Source organism: Mixophyes fleayi, chromosome 3 (genome assembly GCF_038048845.1).
Source record: "Mixophyes fleayi isolate aMixFle1 chromosome 3, aMixFle1.hap1, whole genome shotgun sequence".
In the NCBI taxonomy this organism is placed as follows: domain Eukaryota; kingdom Metazoa; phylum Chordata; class Amphibia; order Anura; family Limnodynastidae; genus Mixophyes; species Mixophyes fleayi.
Window position 1 is genome coordinate 20,197,075 of NC_134404.1, and position 16,501 is coordinate 20,213,575.

Here is a 16,501-nt window from a genome sequence, read left to right on the forward strand (position 1 = left end):
GAGTTTGTAAAATAGGGGGTGTAAGTGATGACACTGCACCCCTCCCTCTATTCAGACTTATGGACGACCACCTATACATAGCGCGTCAGCAGAGCTCTACTGAGCCGTGCTGAAAGAACTCTAGTGAAGACATAAAACTCTATATTAGGACATGATATATTAAAGAGGGGCTGTCTAAAAGAGGAAAATCCCTTTAAAATCGGTGGGCTTGTACACTCCCTTTATGGAGCAGACATAAAAACAACAAAACAAATCTTGCACAGTAACGACAGCCTGTACAGGCATTGAAGGGATGACGGTTTTCTTACCCCACTGGCAGTGCGGATGGGTTTTGCCTTTAACTTGGGCACAAGAACCTTGCGGTGCTGTTGGGGCACAGCGGCGATGATGTCCACAAGCCGCGGCTGTGACGATAGACCGTACTTGGCTGATGTTTTCGTCTTTAGCCTGCAGTAGGGAACATTAAAGGCAGTTACGGAAACTGGTTCTCGGTAATACCGTGCCGGCAGCAAGTCTGAGAGGTACATAACAGCCCTGCGCACTAAATATCCATATTAATTCCCAAATCATGTCAGATAAGAGGATTTATGTACTTACGTTAAATCCGTTTCTCTGATTCCGTCTGGGGGACACTGCTTACCATGGGGTTGTGGAGGGGAGCACGGGAGTTGGCACCTAGCTAGTTAATCTTTAACACTGCTGACAGACCCCTCCCCTCTACAATCCCCCTTCCTCTTCCTCCCCAGTTAATTAAAAATCCCTAAGGAGATAGGTCAATCAACCAAGAGCATACAGAGGAAAGGCAGAAGGGAGGGATCGCAGTGTCCCCCAGACGGAATCAGAGAAACGGATTTAACGTAAGTACATAAATCCTCTTTTCTCTTTCATCCAGTCTGGGGGACACTGCTTACCATGGGGACGTTCTAAAGCAGCCCCCTAAGGGTGGGACCGCTCTGAAAAGCCCGCTCGTATAGCACTACGAGCAAAATTTGCATCCGCGAAAGAGAGTACATTAAATTGATAGAATTTGGTAAATGTGTGGACAGAAGACCAGGTGGCTGCCCTGCAAAGCAGGTCAGCAGAAGCCTCATTTCTTGCTGCCCATGACGCCCCTACCGATCTGGTGGAATGGGCCGTAAGTCTCTCTGGCACAGAAAGGTTAGCTCTTATGTAAGCCTGCCTAATAGTTGCCGTAATCCATCTTGCAATGGACTGTTTAGAGGCTGGACAGCCTCTTTTGTTAGATTCATATAGGACAAACAGAGAATCGGTTCGTCTAATTTGAGATGTTCTTTTGACATAAATACGGAAAGCCCTAACCACATCTAACTTTTCCATAGACTGCAGATCAGACTGAGAAGTAGATGAAAAAACCGGAACTACAATTTCCTGGTTCAAATGGAAAGAGGACACCACTTTAGGAACAAAAGAAGGGAGTGTTCTCAAAATCGCTCTGTCCTCGTGAAAACCCAGATAAGGTTCCCGGCAAGACAGAGCTCCCAATTCAGACACCCTACGTGCCGAAGCGATTGCCAAAAGAAAAACGACCTTCCAAGTCAAACACCTAAAATCTGCCACAAGTAAGGGCTCAAAAGGAGGCCCTTTAAGCATATCCAGTACCAGGTTAAGATCCCATGGTGCTGTAGGTGGAACATAGGGAGGCTGAATATGTAAGACTCCCTGAAGAAAAGTCCTAATATCTGGCAAATCCGCTAATTTCAGGTGAAAAAAGACTGAAAGTGCCGATACCTGAACCTTTAGGGAACCTAAACGAAGCCCTGCTTCCAGCCCATCCTGAAGGAAAGCCAATAAGCGAGGGAGACGAAAGGAAGACGGGTGACCTGTCCTATCTTCGCACCATCTGATATAGGCTCGCCAAATCCGGTGGTAGATGCGAGCTGAGACTGGCTTTCGAGCTTGCATCATAGTGTTCACTACACTGGGGGGAAAAACCCCTAGACCTCCAGAGGCTGGCTTCAACAGCCATGCCGTTAAACTGAGCTGAGGTAAATTCTGGTGACGGAAGGGACCTTGAAGAAGAAGGTTGTCTTGTGACGGAAGACGAAATCCTTGTCCTACCGCCATTGAGATTATATCCGCGTACCACACTCGGCGTGGCCATGAGGGAGCCACTAGAATTACCGGCAGACCGCCTTGCCTTACTCGTCTGAGCACGCCAGGAAGCATGGTAAACGGAGGAAACAGGTATCTCAACCTGAATTTCCATGACATCGTCATTACGTCCACCGCTAAGGGGTCTCTTGCCCTTGCGCAAAAACGTGGAACTTTTTTGTTGTGTCTGGAGGCCATGAGGTCCATATCCGGAAGACCCCACCTCTGAACCAGAGACTGAAATACTTCCGGATGGAGAGACCACTCCCCCGGCATCATTTGATTTCGACTTAGGTAGTCGGCCTCCCAATTTTTTATTCCCGGAATGAATACTGCCGAGATTGCTGGAACGTACTGTTCTGCCCAAGCAAAAATCTGAGCTGCAATTTTCATTGCGGCTGCGCTCCTGGTTCCTCCCTGCCTGTGGCATTGTGGGACTGAACTCTGACGGGGTGGCCCTGAAGGAGGGTCTTAGCCCCCTGAAGGGCTAAAAGAATTGCTTTCAATTCCAACACATTTATTGATAAGGCTGATTCCTGAATTGACCAAAGTCCTTGGAGCCGGAGGTGCAGGATTACCGCCCCCCAACCTCTCAGGCTGGCATCTGTCGTGGCTATGATCCATGAGCATGGAGCGAAGGACCTGCCCACGACATGTGATCCTGATTCAGGCACCACTGGAGCGATTCTCTCGCCCTCGGAGACAGCGAGATCTTCTGCAGATCCAAGCGTATGTGGGATCCTGACCATTTCTGTAACAGATCCCATTGGAAGCATCGGGAATGAGCCCGACTGAAGGGGATCGTTTCGAAAGAGGCCACCATCTTCCCAAGCAGGCGCATGCACAAATGAATGGAGGGCTTGGGAGAGGACAAGACCTGAATTGTTGTAGCCCGGATTGAACTGATCTTCTCTGTAGGCAGGAATACCTTCTGTCGACTGGTATCCATGATGAGCCCCAGGAAGACCATGCGTTGACACGGGACCATCTGGGATTTTTTTAAGTTTATCAGCCACCCCTGGCTCTCGAGGATTGCCAAGGTGAGTGATAAGTGTTGACGTAAGCCAATCTCGGAGGAGGATTTGATGAGTAGATTGTCTAAATAGGGAACGACCTGAACTCCCTGTAGGTGAAGACATGCTGCCATCACCGACATGATCTTCGTGAAGACCCTTGGAGCTGTGGAGAGACCGAAAGGAAGGGCCCGGAACTGATAATGGGAGTTCCCTATCGTGAACCTCAGGAGGGACTGATGCTTGCTCCAAATAGGAATGTGGAGGTATGCATCTTTTATGTCTATGGATGCCATAAACTGATCCTTCTCTAGGCCGTTTATCACTGACCTTAGGGACTCCATTCGAAACTTGTCCACTCGTAAGTGCACATTGAGGCTCTTTAGGTTTAGAATGGGTCGAAATGAGCCGTCCGGCTTCTTGACCAGAAAAAGATTTGAATAAAAACCTTTTCTTTTCTGGTTGTCTGGGACCTTGCAGATGACTTTTTGCGAAAGAAGAGAGGCGACACAAGCCTGCATTGCCTGTCTTCTTTGGGGATCTCGGGGTAGCAAGGTTACAAAGAAACGCTGAGGGATTGGTCCTATCAGATCTATCATGTACCCTCTTGAAATAATTCCCCGAATGCAAGGGTCTTGGGATGACGCTGCCCACTGTTCCTGAAAAAGAGACAGACGTCCCCTCACCAGTGCCACCTCCTGGGGAGTATGGGGGCAGTCAGGACGCAGGTTTTTCTTGAGTCTTGGAGGCCTGGCGCCTAGCTGCAAAAGAGGACCTGCCTCTGACGGACGAGCCTCGTGAATTCGGGTGTCTACCCTTAAACGACTGCCCTCTGGGTAAGGATGTACCCCGAAAGGGCTGACGAAAGGAACTAAACCGTGGGGTCCGACTTCTACCGGAGAAAACCGGCAAAGAGGTGCTCTTGCCCCCTGTTGCATGGGAAATCATGTTATCTAACTCCGGACCAAACAGACCTGCAGCTGAAAAAGGAATGGATTCCATAGATTTCTTTGACTCAGAATCCCCTTCCCAGGATTTCAGCCATAATGTTCTTCTGGCTGAAACCGACGCAGCCTGAATAGAGGAGGACACAGATGCTGAGCTCTGAGCCGCCTCATAAATATATCCTGACGCTTCCTTTAAATGTAACGCCAGGGTAACCAACTCTGGGTCCTGTAAGGACTGTGCTAGTTGCTCTGCCCATGTCTACATGGCTTTGGCAACCCAAGCTGAAGCAAACGTGGGTCTAAAGGAAGAACCCGCTGCTACAAATATAGATTTTAACTGGGATTCCACTCTGCGGTCAGTGTGATCCTGCAGAGTTGCTGAGCCCGGGGCCGGAAGAAGAGTATAACGGGACAAACGGGCTACAGGATTATCTACTTTCGGAATTTCCTCCCAGCGAGCCACGTCCTCTTCCTGTAACGGATACTGGGAAGAGAACCTTTTTGGAACAGAAAACTTTTTATCAGGCTGTTTCCAGGCTCCCTCAGCAGTATCTCTGAGTTCTGTAGAAGGGGGAAAACGAATAACCTTCCTTTTGGCCTTTTTTTTTTTTTTTTAACTCTTTATTTTTGACAATACAAATAATAAAAAATAGTTGTGTAACAGGGAAGGAAGATAGAAGGAAGAAATTCTGCGAATATACAATATAGAACAGAGTCTGAGAGTACAGGCAAAATTATCCTTCGTTGCGTTCTAAATTGCACACTTACTTTCCCTTAATTCCCTAGACTATCTTTTTGTTGTTGTTTTTTATTTTTTGGTTAAGTTATAGGAGGGGGAGAGAGGAGTAGAAAGATAGGGAGAAGGAAAGAAGAGGAGGAAGGAGAGAGAAGAGAAAGAAGAAAGGTTCAGTGGAATCCCCAAGGAGGGGGCGGCCCGCGCAATCCACCTTCAGGGGACCATATGTCTCAAAACAGATGCTAGTGAATAGAATGAGGAAAGAGTTGGTGTCAACCTTCCCGGTGCACTAGGGATCCTTTTGGCCTTTTTAAATAGACTTCTGTCTCTAGGACTAGGATCCTCCATTTCTAGGAGGTCCAACGCTTGCCTCACCGCTAAAACCAAATCGTCAATAAATTGATTTTTAGTGACTTCTTCCTGTTCCGAAGATGGAACCTGGTCAGAATCCAAATTTGAATCCGTTTCCTCTTCTGAAAGTCCCTCTGAATCAGAAAGGACCATGAGAGGTCTAGCGGATCTGAGCCGCTTTCTTTTAGCTGGGGGCAGGTCTGGGGACTCAAGCAACTGGTTAAGTTTTTCCAAACCCTTAATAAATGCCGAGGAAGGTCCTGCTATAGCCGTTTCAGTAGAAACCGTGGCAGCAGGGAGCCCCACAGGAGTATTAGCGTTATTTATCACAGACGCTGCCACACTAGACAACAATTGAGTAGATTGGGAGACCATCTGTGCCAAAGAGGAAACCGACTGTGTCAGGGAAGCTACCCAGGCCGGTTCCTCAGTCAGTGGGGCTGGAAGGAGCTGGGTCTGTGCAGAGGGCACCTCTCCTTCACAGGCTGAGCAGAGCGCCAACGGGTCTTTCTGCCCATTAGGTCATTTAACTTTACATTTAGAACATGTAAAATATTTTGCCATAGGGCCTTTTCCCTTTTCTGTCATTTTAAAAGGAAAAGCACACCAAACACACTTAGATAGATATCCTAAAAGATATTTTCTGAGAGACAGAGTTTACAACAAGAAACAGACTATTGTGTAATAAAAGCTGTACTTGTATGTGTGTAACAATTAAAAGATATATGTGCAAGTAAGAATATATTTACAATCCTACTAGCCTCCCTCCTGTAACCACATAAACAGTCAGTAAAAGGTTAAAGAAGGGTTTTTGGTACATAGCCAAAAGGGCCACTCAGGGGAGAAGTCCAACAGCAGTGTCCTGGTGTCTGCTCCCTTGGAGATAAGTTCCTTCCCGGGCTTCTGTTTGGCGCCAGAGTCCGGACTGTACCATCTGTGCTGAGAGCAGGGGAGCTCTTGTGATAGTTCCCCCTCTGCAGCTTTCTGTCTCTTTTTTTTTTTTTAAAAGGAACTATCGATGAAATTGGCAGAGTTATGGAGGTCTCCTGCAGCGTTAGTACCCCGATGCCCCCTCCTATTCACCTGAGGAGGGATCTTGGTATGGCCCCGTTTTTCTCCTTCTTTCCCGTATCTCCGCGGTCCTTTAAAAAAAAACAAAAAAACATGGCCGCCTGCAAGATGATACGATAGGCGGCGCTCTGTGCCTAATGGCAGCGCCGGTTATCGTGGAGCCTCTTGGAGTGACAGCGGTCCGGTGAGACCGCTTGTCACTCTATCCTGTGACCGTTAATGTTCTGCCATTGAGAGCAGTCTGCTCTCTCTGACAGAGTCCGGTCACCGCTGCCCAGTTTGTGCGAGTGTGTTCTCTTTCTGTAGAACACACTCCCAGCTCTGCCCTAAACTATAAAAATTTAAAGAAAAAATAAAAGTTATATACAAAAATAAATAAAATAAATCACTAGCTATTTCTAATAAACCCAACTCCTTTGGGCACCTAGAAAAAACTGGGGAGGAAGAGGCAGGGGGATTGTAGAGGGGAGGGGTCTGTCAGCAGTGTTAAAGATTAACTAGCTAGGTGCCAACTCCCGTGCTCCCCTCCACAACCCCATGGTAAGCAGTGTGCCCCAGACTGGATGATGGAGAAATTATATATTCTCTGTATAACCAGGTGCTCTCTCAGTAGTATATGTATATATTATCTGCAACATAAGCTAAGTGATTGTAGCATTGTTCAGTTTACTGTCATAGACAATACATATAAAATACGCACACAATTGGAACATAAACTGTGTGACTGTAATAAAAACAAGGGAATTAGAGGTGACGTTACCAACAATATGTAAATAATAAAACACATCCAAACTATCAATGGAGTCCCAGACACAATGGGGCCGATTCATTAAGGGACGTAATATAATGATCTTGTACTTACAATCCACAAAATTCCTCCGTGCACACCCAGAACCGGAGCAGGCAGAACACAGCAACGTACAGCAAACGGTTTATGGGGCGGAACGGCGGAGAGAAGGGGCATTTGGCCGTAGTCAGTGTACAGTAAGAACGTGCCAAGATGGAGAACACGCAGCAGCATCTGATTCAAGCTTGGACATCTCTCAGTATCGTGTTTCTCAGCCCTATCTCTTGCTCCAGCTACAGGACAAGCTGTGCGTACTGGTGACGGCTGTGTACCCAATCAGAAACAACTGTCAACTGTATTTTATGTTCAGTAGACATTAAGATCATCCTAATAAATATATTTCATGGAGCAGAAAAAAAACACTTTATTTTCTAATGTTTTTTCATTAATGACATATTAACAGGTGACATTAATTGTACAGTTTTTTTTTTTGTTTTTTTTATCTCTGTGCGTTCATTTGTGAGTTTATAATCCACAGAGGTATTGGCCGTATCCTAAACCAGACTTCATCAGTGTACGTATCTTCACATCCGTTCCTTGATGAAGTTGGGCGTACGTATACCGAATATATGAGCTTTTTCAAAACAAACACACAGTATGCGTGCCTTAATGAATAGGCCCATTATATGTGAATTGAGATTGCATTTTCATTAATCCGGTGCCTGATCATATATACACATCTAGGGCCTGATTCATTAAGGATCTTAACTTGAGAAACTTCTTATTTGAGTCTCCTGGACAAAACCATGTTACAATGCAAGGGGTGCAAATGAGTGTTCTGTTTCGCACATACATTAAATACTGACTGTTTTTTCATGTAGCACGCAAATATCAACTTTAAATTTCAGTGTACAAATAAGCTATCAAGTATATGTGTGCTACATGAAAAAACAGTCAGTATTTAACTTATGTGCAAAACAGAATACTAATTTGCACCCCTTGCATTGTAAGATGGTTTTGTCCAGGAGACTCAAATAAGAAGTTTCTTTAGTTAAGATCCTTAATGAATCAGGCCACAACTGAAGATATCTTAAACAACTACCAGTTTCACAGTATCGAAATAATGCAAATCCACAATAAAACCATTTGAATTTAACTTGCAGAGTGTACTATGGTATACACATTAATCGTATAATATCACACATACATTTTATTACAATTCTAAAGATCCCAGAGATGTATGACAATTGATCAGATGTTTTTCTGAATAATCCGTAAATATATACTCGCTGTCAGTTTGTTTGTTTTCAAATATTTCACTTTTTAAATTTATATTTTATGGGTAGGTCGTGAAAGTCAAATTTTCATGTAGATTTTGTCCAGGTCGGTCACTCATTTTGTCGACTACAACCCCTATGCAAATGCTGACATTGCACCTGGTGATATTAACACCCCCAGGAGTGTCAACCAATCAGATTCTGTCATCTTTGCAGCGCAGGAAATGAAAGTGAACATATGATTGGTTGCTATGGGCAACACTGGTTTGCTTGTGCACAGGTTTCAGAAATGGCCCCCAGCAGGCATTAGAAACAGGCAATTAGCCTGAGAACCCCATACGCCCTCTCTACCAGCAGAAAAGGGAGACGGAGAGAGATACTTGATTTTTTTTAATTATCTGGGAAGTGTGAACTCCTCACTCGCAGCCTCGGAGTAGCTGCAGGGATAAATACAGAAAGCACTGACAAGACTCTCCGCACATAAATCCAATTACACAGCACGACGCCGGCCTTCATCACACACAGAGCCTGGAACGTGAGTCTCCCGATAGCCCAGCTCTGAGCTCCAGCTGTTCCAATAACACATACAACAAAAACACATCCCAAGCTGCACAGAATGCAATTTACAGAGCTACCGAGCGCAGGGACCGTCTGAAAACAAAACCTATGTACAAATGTCACACGTGCCCAGCGGACAGAGAAAATATCACCACCGTCCTCGCAGGACAGGTATACTCAGTCCTTGTGTACACGCAGCAGCGCTGTAATCTAACACATCCCCAGAAGTACCATCACCGGGGTCCACTCAACCGCGGCTGCAGTGTTGTCCTTTGGTTGGTTTATTTTGTTATATTAATGTCCATCGTACAATCTCTCAGGTAACAGCTGCTGTCACTCATATCAAACACATGGGGCTAGATTTACTAAACAGGGGGGGTTTGAAAAAGTGGAGTTGTTGCCTATGGCAACCAATCAGATTCTAGTTATAATTTATTTAGTACATTCTACAAAATGACAGCTAGAATCCGATTGGCTGCTATAGGCAACATCTCCACTTTTTTAAACCCGCAGTTTAGTAAATATACCCCATAGATGCTCAAAGAGGACATTTATGAAAACTGGTGCACAGGGACAAGGTGCTGTAACTCACAGGAACAAGACACGTGGTGTCGTTTTTACAGATAGAATATATTTCTGGTTGCAGTGTTGTCATTTATTTTAGCAAAGTTTCAGAGGAAAAATGAAGGCAAGAATGTGAATGAATGGTTCCTATTATTATCATAGATTTGTAAGGCACCACGGTGCTCCGCAGCGCCATACAGTAGGGAACACAGGACATACATAAACCAGGGACATACAAGGTAGACAGAATAAATGCAGATATGAAAACAAAGGGTATAGTATGCACGCAGGGCCCTCTTAACTCTGTCTGTGTTACCCAGTATTGGTTCATTACTGTGTTTGTTCCCAGCTGTACAGCACTATGGAATATGCTGGCGCTATATAAAAATATGATGGATGATGATGATGGAGGACCCTGCTCATTAGAGAGCTTACATTCTGTGGAAGAGGGCACAGCTGAAAAAAGAGGAGTGACTGTGGTTCAGAGTGGATATTGGGACAGTTATGAGGGTGTATTAGTGTGAGCAGTATAATCAGAGATAAGGTAAACTCTAAAAAAGGAGATGGGTTTTCAAAGATCTTCTAGAGATTTGAAGGCTGTGGGAAAGTCTGATTGAGCGTGGTCGGGAATCCCATAAGTGGGGAGCAGCACAGGAGAAGTCTTGTAGGCAGGAGTGAGAGGTGGTTACCAGAGACGAGACAATGAGCAGGTGAGAGGTAGATCTAAGAGGGCGGGAGGGAGAGTATTTTGATATGAGATTTGAGATTGTCGAAGTCGTATAATTGGATGAACGAAAGTATATTGGTTAATATTGTTTTGTCGTGCGATTGCGATCAGTATGCCTAACACGTGGCATACCGCGATCGCACGGTAAAATATGCACGCACACACTCGTACTCTAACATTTAGTTATTTATATAATTCATATTTATATTGATTCCAATCCACAGTGATTTGTTAGCAGATAGTATTTAGTTTATTATTAGTTTATATATTATGATTATATGTACACTTTAGTGTTATTTAAGGTTCAGGTTACAGGAAACGTGTCATGTCTGGTATCATTTTAATCCCCTATTCATCAGCAGTTGTCCAGTTGCTTCGCCAAAGGGATCGCACATTGCATACTCTAGTTAGCGATGTTAGGGAATAAATGTTTAAAGAAATACTGACTATAAAATGCTAATAGACTAGTTGTAACTGGATTCTTGGCGGGAAAGTCAGAGCACAACCCTTGGAGAGATGACCCCCACCCACCCCCACCTTTGGATATTTTGGTTTTAACTGGCCTATGACCTGCAGCACACTGGACCTTCCCGATACCTGGATCAATAGAAGCAAGCCACACCATCTGCATTGTTTCACTAACACTGAGTGTATATAATACAGCTCTAACTGGCACTGGCTTCAGTCATCTCTGACCACAGTATTCTGGAGTGAAGTACTGTACGCTGGTACCAGCGGGCGCGCAGCTTAGCGAGCGCATGCGGACGCGTTATGTATGTATCTTTTTGGTATTGGCTGTACTGTTCTATAATTATGTATTTAACTGCTAAATTTTACATCTGCTAAAATAACTTACTTTGTGCTTTGGAAACACAATACAATCGCTTGGGCAATGCTTATTTGAAAACGATAGAATTACTTTAATAAGATGTATGCAGGGGTGGTGTTGTTGAGGGCTTTATAGGTAAGGGTGAGTGTGGCTTGATCACTAATAACTTAATGTATAAATATATGTAAATTATTAGAGCAGTGCGGCAAGTTACATCATTGCAAATGTACTGATTCTGATACTGTGTCATCTTTGTGTAATAGAAATGTTCTGATGTCTGATGCGGTAGTCATGGTGGAGGAAATGTGTTTGTGTAAGAAAGGAGGAAAGGAAATCTTAAATTAAGTTAATTAATTATTTTCATCTCAGAAGTGACAAACACCTGCTCTGGCCTGAATGCCCGGCAGGAGGTCTTGTGAGATTTACAGGAAACCTCCTAACAATGTAGACAACAAATCTGAGGAAATCACAAGTTGATGCGAAAATTAAATTGTGTTAGATGCAAGATTAGATTAAATCCTGATGTTAGATTATCTAATGTGATATCAGACGTTTTGGGGCCTGGTCGGGTCAGGGAGTTGGGCTACCCCCTGACAACATGTGTATAAAGGGAGCTCTGTCTTACCATGTGATGTATCATTATTCCATCTGTACCTTCTGGAGATCACTAATACCACAAACTAGTGTAACTGTCCTTATCAGGACACTTGAGCAAATAAAACATCACTGCTTCAAGATCCTGCACTGACGACTACTTACCTGCGGCAATTCCTGTGACCTACAGATTAGATCAATCTAATCCGTTGTTCTGGTTAGGACCCAGCATCCGGTACCAACGCTCTGCCCTGCGGCTCAGGCCAGTGGGATAGGTCAGGGGGGACCATCCACAGCAACCCTGATCTACAGGAAGAGGTCAGGGGTACCAGCAAGGGGGTGCACTAGCAGCGCGAGTTACCCAGAAGGATGGAGTTTCAGGTGCCTATTAGGAGCCTAGTGGTAGCAGCAGGCTCCTCCTACTGCAGTTAGAGGGGCGCAAATTTGGGATAAATAAAGGGGACGATGGCAAGGCCCCAGCAGCAATCGACAGCCCTGTCCTCACTAACATATCACTCCTTTCCGGATATACTCTGTGCTGCTGGGGGACCCTGCTCCTTCCACTATATAACTCTCAGTCTGTGGCTTCCTGCTGCCTCCATTCCCCTCCTCACATCATGTCACTGCCCCTGTCACATGCAGCCCTGTCCTCACTAACACATCACTCATCTCCTGATATACTCTGTGCTGCTGGGGGACCCTACTCCTTCCACTATATAACGCTCAGTCTGTGGCTTCCTGCTGCCTCTATTCCCCTCCTCACATCATGTCACTGTCCCTGTCACATGCAGCCCTGTCCTCACTAACACATCACTCATCTCCTGATATACTCTGTGCTGCTGGGGACCCTGCTCCTTCCACTATATAACTCTCAGTCCGTGACTTCCTGCTGCCTCTGTTCACCGCCTGACATCATGTCACTGTCCCTGTCACACGCAGCCCTGTCCTCAGTAACAGGTTTTGGGGATAGAAATCTGTAAATAGGACCATGTAGATATGTTGACTGTCTCTATAGATATCGGGGAGATTTATTGTTAGCTATTTGTGTGTCAGGTAATTTGTTGCACCGAGTAAGACAACAACTGGCACCATTATTTTGAGCTTCATATACCTAATAATTGTGTACACTTTGCCAGAGAGGTGCATGTTAATCCTAATGTAAAAAGTTATATTATCAAAATGTGTCATGCTTTCTGACGAGACCTTTTAATTCACTTACACATGTGCGTAAAACTGACGTGTTCTCTGTCTGCCTACACACAGCAATTAACGTTTAGGGAGAGCGCACTTATACCCAGATTCATATCGAAACGTATCTTGCGATCCACTTGGTTTTCAATACAGAGAGAACTACGTTTAAGTTCTGTGCAAGTTGCGCTCAGACATAAATGAGGCGCATTGTCCACATCTCTCAGACAATCTCTACAAGTGCTGATACAATACAGGACAAACAGCTTAAATGGCAGAGCTCACCCAGATCATTCTTCTATTCAATTACCTAGGAGACTGCAAGCTATTCACTTACTGTGAAGCAATGGGGAAGCCAAAGTGTGATGCAGACATTTAAGAGAGACCTATGTCCCCTTAATCTCAGAAGAAATCAGGGTATAGAGATAATGGGCCCGATTCATTAAAGCATGCAAAACTAACGTATTATGCGTTTTTTAAAAAAAAATGTGACTAAAATCAGGTATAGACACGTCCATATTAAATTACAAGCGGCTGTAAAGATACGTCTGTTGATGAATATGAGTCTAGGTCCGCTCTGCTCTAACAGACAATTCCCTGCAGATACGTCCAATACATATGAATATATAGGATTGTAAGCTCCCGCGGGCAGGGTCCTCTCTACCTAGTGCCCCATATCTGCCCGCTGTCCGACTCCCTCGTACGTCCTGTCATGTATTCTGCTGCACTTTCTTACTCACACTCATCGGAGCTACTTACGTGTATTACCTCATCTATTTGTAACTTGCTTCTGTATCTGGCACTATGGAATCTGTAATAATATAAATTCCCAAAAGAACGCACAGGTAAAAAAAAAATATTCAATTAACGTCAACTGTTAATAATATAGTCATTCATGACAAAACAAACAAAAACATTTTTCCATAAAATGCATATTTACAGTTGCTCCTGATTACAAACACATGTTCTAGCATCATACACAGCCGTCATCACTAGTAATCAGAACTTACACCCGACCTGTAGCTGGAGCAAGTGATATGACTGAAAATAACGAACCCTAGAGGCGCCCAAAGCTTGAACCGGACTTTGCTGGGTGCGCTCCATCTTGGCACGCCCTTACTGTACATGTACCAGTCCCCTCCACGTTCTGCCCATGAAACTGTAGACTGTAGTCAGAGTCCTCTGCGCTTGAAGATGATTTGGACGTCGCAGCGTCTAGTGGCATATGGTCCAGTTCTGGGCATATGCAGAGGGCGATTTTAAGCAAAATACGGCACGTATCCCCGTTTACATTCCTCCGGATTGATTTACAGGCTCAACGTAAAGACTAAGATTAAATATAAATATATATCAGATGAGGACAGAAAAAGTTTTGGTAGTTAGCATGTTATAAACAATACAAGCTCTGTCTGCTGATCAGAATGTGCAGTTGTTCTACAGGGAGATTTCTGCAGACATTTGTAATAGCAATGGCGCCATCTGCTGGTCATAGACAGGAACTGATGAATAAATAAAAGGAAAGATCTACCCAGAAGTAAAACTTCAGTGTTGGGTGGGAAGAGTCAAAGCACAACTGGTAGGTAAACTGTCTGCTATTAAATTAACGTGTGTATGTGCATGTGAGTGTATAAGTGTGTGTTAGGGAATTTAGACTGTAAGCTCCAATGGGGCAGGGACTGATGCGAGTGAGTTTTCTGTACAGCGCTGTGGAATTAGTGGCGCTATATAAATAAATGATGAAGATGATGATGATTACTCCACATAAAAGAGGCATTCTACAAAACCTTCAATTTCTCACTCAGTAATAAAGTGCTTATTTATTTCCCCGGCCCATTCTCCAGGATAGGCCAGGAAGAGTCCCCAGATCAGCAAGTCAGTGGTCTGAATGGAAGGAGGGCAGAGACACTCTTATAGCAGGACCAGCGGTGAAGACCAGGCATCGATTCTACATCAGCTTCTGCCTGCTATATAAGCAGTGCACCTGTCCCGGTACTATGGGACTAGTTACTGGCCCTCGCTCCACGTGCACCCTGCCCGCTACTAGCCCTCGCTCAACGGACACGCTGCCTGCCACTGCCCTCCCCCCAGACAACGCTGCCTTTCACCGGCCCTCGCCCCCCGCAGACGTCACTGCCCACCAGTCCTTGGCCCCCCCAGAGACAATGCTGCCGCCAACTACCCTTGTCCCCCTTTCCCCCAGAAAATGCTGCCCGCCACTCGCCCTTGCCTCCCCTGGGACCCTGCCTGCCGCTGACCCCCCCTGGCAACCTGCCCGCCGCTGACCCTCCCAACCCCAAGGCACCCTGCCCAGTGACACTTACTTGTTGAGGTTAACATCTTTTCCTTGCTCATGAGCCTCTAGAAGTTGTTTAATGACATCGGCGATTGTCATCATCATTAGCTCAGCCGTGCTGAGGTCTCCTGGGGAAGACAGTAGATAAATATGAAATCCCCCTGCACCATGCCATACACACCAACACACATGAGCTACTAGTCTCTTCTGCTTCCAACTATGACAACCTGAAGACTCTCCAGTAGGATATGATTACGGCTGTGTACATAGAGAACCACAAGAGATGCCGCACTCAGTAACCCAGATATCTGGTCTATGCAGTGATTATATGCACTATATAGACAAAAGTATTCGGATGCTTGACCATTACACCAACAGGGACTGTAATGACATTGTATTCAAATACATATACTTTAATATGGAGTTGATCCCCCTTTGCAGTGATAACAGCTTCCACTTTTCTTGGAAGGCTTTCCACAAGATGTTGGAGTGTTTCTGTGGGAATTTGTGCCCATTCATTCTGTAGAGCATTTATGAGGTCAGGCAGTGATGTTGGAGGAGAAGGCCTGGCTCGCAATCTCCGTTCCAGTTCATCCCAAAGGTGATCGATGGGGTTGAGGTCAGGGCTCTGTGTGGGCCAGTCAAGTTCTTCCACACCGAGCTCATCAAACCATGTCTTTGTAGTCCTTGCTTTGTGCACTGGGGCACAGTCATGTTGGAAAACTGTTGCCCCAAAGTTGGAAGCATATCATTGTACAAAATGACTTGGTATGCTGAAGCATTAAGATTGCCCTTCACTGGAGATAAGAGACCTAACCCAAACCTTGAAAAAAAGCCCCATACCATTATCCCTCCTCCACCAAACTTCACAGTTGGCATAATGCAATCAGACAGGTAACGTTCTCCTGGCATCCAACAAACCGACTCGCCCATGTGACTGCCAAACAGAGAAGCGTGATTCGTCACCCCACAGAACACGTTTCCACTGCTCCACAGTCCTGTGTCGGTGTGCTTTACACCACTCCATCCGACGCTTGGCATTGGTCTTGGTGATGTGAGGCTTGCATGCAGCTGCTGGGCCATGGAAACCCATTTCATTAAGCACCCGACGCACATTTTTTGTGCTTACATTAATGTCAGTGGAAGTTCAGAACTCTTCAGCTATGGAATTAACTGAGTGTTGGCGACTTTTACGCACCATGCGCCTTAGCAGTCGTTGACCCCCTCTGTGATTTTATGTGGTCTTCTGATTTGTGGCTGAGTTGCTGTTGTTCCTAAACGCTTCCACTTTCTAATAATATCACTTACAGTTGACCGTGGAATATCCAGCAGGGATGATATTCCACGTACCGTCTTATTGTAAAGGTGGCATCCAATCACAGAACCACGCTGGAGGTTACTGAGCTCTTCAGAATGACCCATTTTGTATCACAAATGTTTGCAAATCGAGACTG

The 16,501-nt window shown here is 45.1% G+C and overlaps 1 protein-coding gene across 2 annotated transcripts in view; it reads right to left on the bottom strand.

The window, feature by feature from the left end:
* Nucleotides 1-16,501, bottom strand: part of ELP3 (elongator acetyltransferase complex subunit 3) — a 98,558-nt gene that overhangs the window by 79,440 nt on the left and 2,617 nt on the right. For both annotated transcript variants that reach the window (XM_075201181.1, XM_075201183.1), the window contains exons 2-3: nucleotides 15,076-15,175; nucleotides 309-447 (exon numbers count right to left, since the gene is read on the bottom strand). In XM_075201181.1, the coding sequence (XP_075057282.1) occupies nucleotides 309-447; nucleotides 15,076-15,152 (216 nt within the window). In that variant the 5' untranslated portion in view covers nucleotides 15,153-15,175. The remainder of the gene's footprint in view (nucleotides 1-308; nucleotides 448-15,075; nucleotides 15,176-16,501) is intronic.